The sequence below is a fragment of the Myxocyprinus asiaticus genome, chromosome 9 (assembly GCF_019703515.2).
Source record: "Myxocyprinus asiaticus isolate MX2 ecotype Aquarium Trade chromosome 9, UBuf_Myxa_2, whole genome shotgun sequence".
Classification (NCBI taxonomy): Eukaryota; Metazoa; Chordata; class Actinopteri; order Cypriniformes; family Catostomidae; genus Myxocyprinus; species Myxocyprinus asiaticus.
Genome location: NC_059352.1, coordinates 30,914,396 through 30,922,019, shown reverse-complemented (window position 1 = coordinate 30,922,019; position 7,624 = coordinate 30,914,396). Strand labels below are relative to the sequence as shown.

The 7,624-nt window shown below is 34.4% G+C and overlaps 1 protein-coding gene across 1 annotated transcript; it reads left to right on the top strand.

Annotated features, from left to right (window-relative positions):
• Window positions 1–2,492: 2,492 nt before the first annotated feature.
• Window positions 2,493–6,375, top strand: LOC127446523 (barH-like 2 homeobox protein). The gene is made up of 3 exons (XM_051707509.1): window positions 2,493–3,400; window positions 4,667–4,892; window positions 5,738–6,375. Exons 1-3 carry the CDS (start codon window positions 2,854–2,856, stop codon window positions 6,036–6,038), a joined length of 1,074 nt encoding a protein of 357 aa, XP_051563469.1. The 5' UTR covers window positions 2,493–2,853; the 3' UTR covers window positions 6,039–6,375.
• The last annotated feature ends 1,249 nt before the right edge of the window (window positions 6,376–7,624 follow it).

Genomic DNA, 7,624 nt, shown 5'->3' with positions numbered 1-7,624 from the left:
GGGTGCAGGCTGAATGTTTTGTTATTAGACCACTACGAATATTCAAGCTCATGGTAAGACAAAATGTGTTGAATTTGGATGTAAAACTTGATATAGGTGTGTGTAAGTAGAGTGGCTTTGCCCTGCATTAACCAGCAATCTTCAAGCGATTATTGACAGGGATTTAGAGTTAGCTTTGCCGCCGCCTAGTGTACATAGGTGTGTAAAAAATCATTTGTAGCGTGTTCGTGTTCTACTACAAGGATATTACAAGCAGATATTAATTTACCACGACTTCAGTTCATGAGAACCGACTCCACTTCGTAATCACAGCAGTACAGATTTCAGACACTAGAAGAATTACAAATCAATCACAATATTTGCATAATTCAAATTAACTTAAACAGAGGCTACATGAATCATGATATAGCCTTTGTTTAGTATTATATTTTCAATGTTAAGCTGAGTACAAATTTTTTTTGTTGCCAAATTTACAGTAACTTAAAACCACATATTTTATATTAGCCTAAGTGTAACATGTCAGCAATTAGGTCGCAGCGAGAAACAACAAACTAGCCTACGTCAGACAGAAAAAATAAATAAAATAAACATAATTAGCATTCTTACATTCTTCCGAAATTCATGAAGCGCAATTTAAAAAGACAATCTCCAGTATAATCATTATGAATTATTAAACAGGGAGCAATTCGAGAGTTTACAAAGTTTTTTTTTTCAAGTAAAAAAAAAAAAAACTTAATAAATAAATAATAAAAATATAACAAATACTATACAGCCTATTAATGAATTATTAACAAATAATACAAATATAACATTAAATTCCTTATGTTCTTAAGTGTTGCCTAAAACATATAGGCTATAAAAACAATTACAAAATGTGTAAATAGGCTATATATATATATATATATATATATATATATATATATATATATATATATATACTGTTTCCAGATGTCAATGTAAAATGTAGGCATATTTAAGTTTTAACTAATACATTTTTCTTCTTATTATTTCTTGTGAGAAAATTGAAGCGATTCGGTGAACAAACATATAATGATGACTCCCACGTCGGTTAGTTAATTAAATAGGCTAAGGAATCTCGGTTCGTTCCAATATAGGATGAGGTTGTGAACAGGTTTGTGAGTTCAGTGGGGAGATCCACGGGAAACACGACCGTAACAAACCTAGAGAACGCAAGAGCAGCCTGATACAACCAGCTCTGAGTCCGTCTGCCGAAGAACACATGAGACATTAGATAGCCTATACCTCCAGATATATCGCATCGTCATCTCGGGATAACGTGTTCACAAAAAAACATTTGGAGCTGTAATTCGAAATTAAGAATTAAGCGTCAAATGTCTAACATCATGACAGTCATTTACTTATATCTTAATGTTCCTTATAAGAGAGGCGAATACTTAAAAAGCTTACGTTTTGTATTCTTTAGGATGTCCTTTGGTTAATTTCTGTTCCACAGTCTGAAATATCCCAATTTAATGTCTTTTGTCTTCTCGTTGTATGAACATATAAAATGAACTGAAGCTGATCGGCACAGGTTTTTTTTTTTTTTTTTTTTTTTTTTTGGCTTTTTTTTTTTTTTTTTTTAGAAAAAAAACAAAAACAAAAACAAAAAAAAAAAAAAAAAAGCAGGCAAGATAGGAGTCGGGCATGTGTCATGTACAATATTCGCCATCATTTCATTCCCTTGAGCTATTTAGAATCAGTGCTTTCACTCAAAGGCCCTGACACACACAATGACTATCAGCTCAACGGGCTTGATTCTCCAGCACTCGCAGCTCTTAAAAGAATAAATGACACAATTTGAATTTGCCAACAGCGATTATTTTTGTGAGGTTTTCTTTCGGAGAAATAATTATCAACTGAAAACACAATGTAGTCTAGGCTAATTCAATGAATAAATTCCAAACAAACCAACAATGCAATGCTTAACTAAAGTTCAACACTGAATTATTAAACCATTTTTCCATTTGCAGTAGATGACAATAATACCTGTATAATAGCCTATAATTTACATTGCATTAAAATGTAACAGAATTGCATTTGTAAGCACTAGGTAATATTAATTGTAATATTAAATATTTTGTTGTGCCTATACCAATTACACGGTGTTAGCTACCGTAGTAATTAATTTTAGTAACATCTAATATCTATTACATGGGCACTGTGATGTATAGCGTTACCGTAAATGTTTAAACATGCGTATTGAAAGTCTAATAAAGATGTGGTCTGAGACAATATAGCGGAGGAAAGGTTTCAAAAGAGCATTGAGAAATCAATGAGAGGCTCTAAAGTGTAATGATGAAGTACAAATCGCTGATTGGACAAACGCCTGACCATGTAGCCAATGAGAGGAGAGATGGGGGACACGAGGAGTGTGTTATAATAAAGGAGAAAATATGACGTCAATGTAGGAAGTCATTGTAGAGCAACACTACAACGATTAGTGGCAAAAGGGAGCGTGATGTCGAGGAGTTAGAGCATCCCAATCTTTCCACACCTCAACTTTGAAAGAAAGTTCAGTAACCATAACAAAAGGACGTGGACTACACAGATCCACTTGCTTTCCATATTTCTACTTGAATGTAACAACATCTTGGAGCGCAGGCTACATTTCTCTTTCTCTTTGCTTAAGTGCAAGGATTTTTTATTTGCGCTTTAGATATGCTTATTTGATACTTTTTCGTGGTTTTTAATTGCGTTAACCTTGAAGTTCCGTCGGTTTGTTCGTAATTTATTCCGTTTAAGTGCTGATTTTTATTTTCTTTTTTTCTTTTGAAACATTGTACAGGAAAGTTGTTATGAAGACGACTTAAGCACTCATTCTTTTCTTATACTATGGAAGGATCCAGTGGGTCTAGTTTCGGAATAGACACTATTTTGTCCACAACCAATTCTGGCAGCTCAGTACTGATGAACGGAGATTTTCGTCTCGGTGACAGAACAGCGGATTTCAGGAGCCAGGCGACCCCATCACCATGTTCGGAGATAGACACTGTGGGAACAGCCCCCTCATCCCCGATCTCAGTCACGATGGAGCATCCCGAACCGCATCTGGTCCAAGATAGCCTTCAGCATCACCATCACCATCATCATCACAGTCAGGCTCAGAGTTTGCAGCGTTCACCCCAGCCTCATCCGCTCGGGCAGGCCGGCTGTGCCCCTAGGACTGCCACATCCTCCTTTCTAATCAAAGACATTTTGGGCGACAGTAAACCGCTGGCAGCGTGCGCTCCTTACAGCACCAGCGTACCATCTCCGCACCACAGCCCCAAATCAGAGAGCGGAACCTCCCTGGACGGCCTCAGGCCCAAACTAGAGCAAGATGAAAACAGAAGCAAACTGGACAAAAGAGATGACATGCAGAGCGACTTGAAGTGTAACGGTAAGAGTTTGTTTTTATGCAAATCAATACAATAAATAAATAGGGTTTAACTTTACATTACAGTGTCCATGTCAATATAATTGATTTGAGTTACACCAAAAATAACTCACATAATATATAGGGCTACGGATTGTTTAATTTTATTACGATATTCTTTAAGCATTGTAATATACAGTAACCACATAAATAAATCGAAAATAAAACTAATAAATACAATTAACACGGCTTTAAATAATTTTCTGTGTAGTTTAACAATACATATCTAAGAATATGAGTTCAAACAAGAGTCTTAAGCATTGTACAGTTAAAGGCGTATTGAGTTATGGAATGCTTCACAAATGTGGTGGGTCTTACATTAAATACAATTAGAACATTTAAACGTTTTTGGCCAAAAAGTAAAGATTTCTTATCTGGATTCTAAAACATTGTGAATCCATCAGTGGAACAGTAGCCTATATGCATGAGATTTCATTGGTACTATATTCTTAAGTTTAAAAATGCAATTCACATAGAAAGCAAAATTTAAGGTTTTGTTTATTTGTTTGTTTTTTTATTAAAAACCAGTGATCAAAACAATATTGGTAGTTTTCATTGAGGTTGTTCTCTAATATTTGCATAACAGATGTAAAGGCTGGTGAATTTTACCCGGTGTGGGATCCTCCCTAGTGGGTCAATTAGAGAGATTATTGTTCTTCCTTGAGGGGGGATCACTGAGCCCCGTAAAAAAGTGCTGCAAATAGAGATAGATTGACATATCGATTCTACTCGTTTTGGCGTAATATTTTCGTCTACATGTGAGCGATTTATTTCGTTTGGGAGACAAAGAAGTACATTTTTGCTCTACCTACTTTTCAATTTTGTAAAAAAAAAAAAAACAAAACAAATTTTATATATATATATATATATATATATATATATATATATATATATATATATATATATATATATAACTCACATATATATAATAATAATAATAATAATTAAAATAAATAAATAAATAAAAACTCTGATAGACTTGAAGGTTCCAAAAACTCAATTTAAATGATCAGACATAAATAGATTTACAGACTTCGCTCTGTAGCATATATTGCAGTCCTTTAGACATCAAAAGTTGTCCAATTAAACCCTTTATATAATAATTAACACATATTAAGAATTTTCTGTTTGCTCGTTTTGAATAAACTCACTAAATGAGTATACAAATTAATACCTTTAACAATTTTAAATATTTTATTTATATATAATATTTGTACTATTTTTTTTTAGGAACAAAAGAAGAGGGCGATCGGGAAATTTCCAGTTCCAGAGACAGTCCGCCCGCCCGCTCCAAAAAACCTCGCAAAGCGCGGACTGCCTTCTCCGACCATCAGCTCAACCAGCTGGAGCGCAGTTTCGAGCGACAGAAATACCTCAGTGTTCAGGACCGAATGGACCTAGCAGCAGCCCTCAACCTCACAGACACACAAGTCAAGACCTGGTACCAAAACCGACGGTAAGGCTTCAATTATAGTAATATTCAAAAGCTCCGAATAAAACGCAACAACAACAATAATAATAAGAATGTTTTGTTGTTCTTATCAGATGTTTGATATAAGATTAAATCAGTGTACGCTATGTATTTTGTATGTACAAGCATTTTGTTAAAAAATATACCTTATGTTGATAAAAAAAAAAAAAAAAAAAAAAAAAATACAATTGTGCGAACCGTTGTAGGCTATTTATTTCTTTATCTATATTTTGCTTTGCCAAAATTCGAGTGTTTTCATACTTGTAAATAAGTAAATAGCAGAATATTGGACCGTGAAGTACTGCTGTCTGAATTTATATTTCAAGTTTTTGTCATGTCAAACAATTAGGTCATTTAATTTTAACTTATAAATATTTGTTAGGCAAGGATGTAACTATTTTCCCTCTGAATAAATGTTTAACTTTAATATGTTTATATTTGTTAGTCATACAATCTACTGCTTTAAAGAGATCACTTAACTTTGAATTATAGATCCATTAGAAAACACAATTTGCCAGAATACAAACATCGGAAATTGTGCAAAAAAAATAAAAAAAATAATAATAATAAATAAATAAATAAATAAATAAATAAATAAAAAAAATTAAACGAAAAACATTTATTAGAAAACACTTATTATAGATATTATGAGGTAGGCCCTATAGCATTTTACAAACCCTTCCTGCCTTTTTTTTTTATTTTTTATTTTTTTACTGAAGTTCATTTAATTTGTGTTGTGCCGGAACCGACCATACACGTTCCAAATATTCTGGCCCACAATGGCCCATGCAAAGAGTTTAATCATGTATTGTATTATGATCTCATTATAGGACGAAATGGAAGAGGCAGACGGCTGTCGGATTAGAATTGCTGGCTGAAGCTGGAAATTATTCGGCCTTACAGAGAATGTTCCCGTCTCCGTATTTCTATCACCCGAGTTTGTTAGGGACCGTGGACAGCACGACAGCGGCCGCCGCAGCCGCTGCCATGTACAGCAGTATGTATCGGACTCCGTCCACACCGCATCCATCTCTCCAGAGACCGCTCGTCCCCAGAGTGCTCATTCACGGCCTGGGACCCGGGGGACAACCGGCACTAAACCCAATACCGGGCACACCGCATCCTCGGTAAAACTATGAACAGACACTGAGAGACACATGTATCACACGTGATGTGAGGGACTGCGTTGAACTTTCACAAGACGCATTTTTTTTCCCTACAGAACACACTGAGAGACGATTTTATCGAAGAAAAAGATGTATTATTTAAAATGGACCATTTCTGACTTAGAGGCCAAACTAAACCAGACGACCCTGTGACCGTGACAGTAAAAGGACTGTTCATTGTCAGATTGTTTGTTTTGTCTTTTTTTTTGGTACAAATACACTTATACTAGTACATAAGCTTATAAAGTTTATTAGGTGGAAAGAAAAGGTGAAATAAAGAAGAAATGATTAAAAAAGTACAAAAAAAATAAAAATAAAAAAATAAAAAAATAAATGTCAGACGCTTTCTCTTGAAAGGTGGCCGTATTTTATTCATTTTATTGTGACCTTTTGGGGGCTATCCTGCTGTTTAAAACAAGTTCAAAAATTGCCTCACATAATTGTGCAATTCAAGAAAGATACATTTGATGTGAATTCCGTTAAATGCGACAACTTCCGTCAATTTTTTAAGACCTAAAAAATAGAATAAAATAAAAAAGAACAAAGTTGGCTTTTAATTCTAAAGATCTAAATCTATTTTCCATTTTAGATTGGATACAACATGTACAACAGCAGTTTGTTGAATGGATTTTTTTTTTTTTACACTTTAAATTGGCCTATACTATATAGTTTACCTTTTCATACACATGGTAAACACAAGTTCTTTGTAAACTCTATAAGACCGTCTGAACTCATTTGCATAAGCGTGCATTCAAGTATTCTCGAGACCAGTCTGCTACATGAGAATAGATGGTTCGATGCATTTGCTCTGGGAATGGCGAAGCTGCTCCCGGTCTGACAGCTGTTCTGTGGGAGAACCGCCACGGACAGACAGCAGGCGTGAGACTTCTCAGCGTGAGTGAATTAAAAGAAACATTTCATATAAACAATTATACGCTCCTGTAAAAGTCTCCCAATATTAATATTTGCTATTTGTCATTCGTTGTAATCAGCATCCCTTGGGGCAAGCGCTGTAAAGAACACAACTTAACTAAACACAGGACTTTATTCATTCTTAAAAATAACCATATAAATATTTTTATATATATTTATATATTTCTTCTCAAAGTAGTATTTCATTCCCACTTCGTGCTAGTCGTATAATGCATAGCCCAAGCTTAACACTAAGCTAATAAATTAAAAAGCCTCAGCGAGTGAAAATGTTTAAACGTGATCTAAAGTGAACAAACGGAATTTTAAATAAGAAACGCAGCTAAATCTAAATGAGAAACATGAGACCCAAAAAATACACATAACACTGAAATACTACATAACACAAAACCAAAGTCGTTAATATCCCAGCAGAGTCAGCAAATCTGTGGTTTTAGAGGCACAGGTGCACCCTCTTTGTCAAAAAATAAAATAAAAATAAAATTAATAAAATAAAAATAAAAAAAAAGACTTGGGACATAGACTCTAAATGAGACTGAACGAATCGAGACGTAACTGATCACGTGAGTGTTTATATGAGCATTACAATGCTTTTCATTTTTGCGCATAATAACATCCCCC

Bases quoted from the DNA above. Each gene is read 5' to 3' on its own strand.
- LOC127446523 (XM_051707509.1), top strand. From the start codon at position 2,854: ATGGAAGGATCCAGTGGGTCTAGTTTCGGAATAGACACTATTTTGTCC. The intron at 3,401-4,666 runs GTAAGAGTTTGT...ATTTTTTTTTAG, and splicing joins GAGCGACTTGAAGTGTAACG to GAACAAAAGAAGAGGGCGAT. The intron at 4,893-5,737 runs GTAAGGCTTCAA...ATCTCATTATAG, and splicing joins ACCTGGTACCAAAACCGACG to GACGAAATGGAAGAGGCAGA.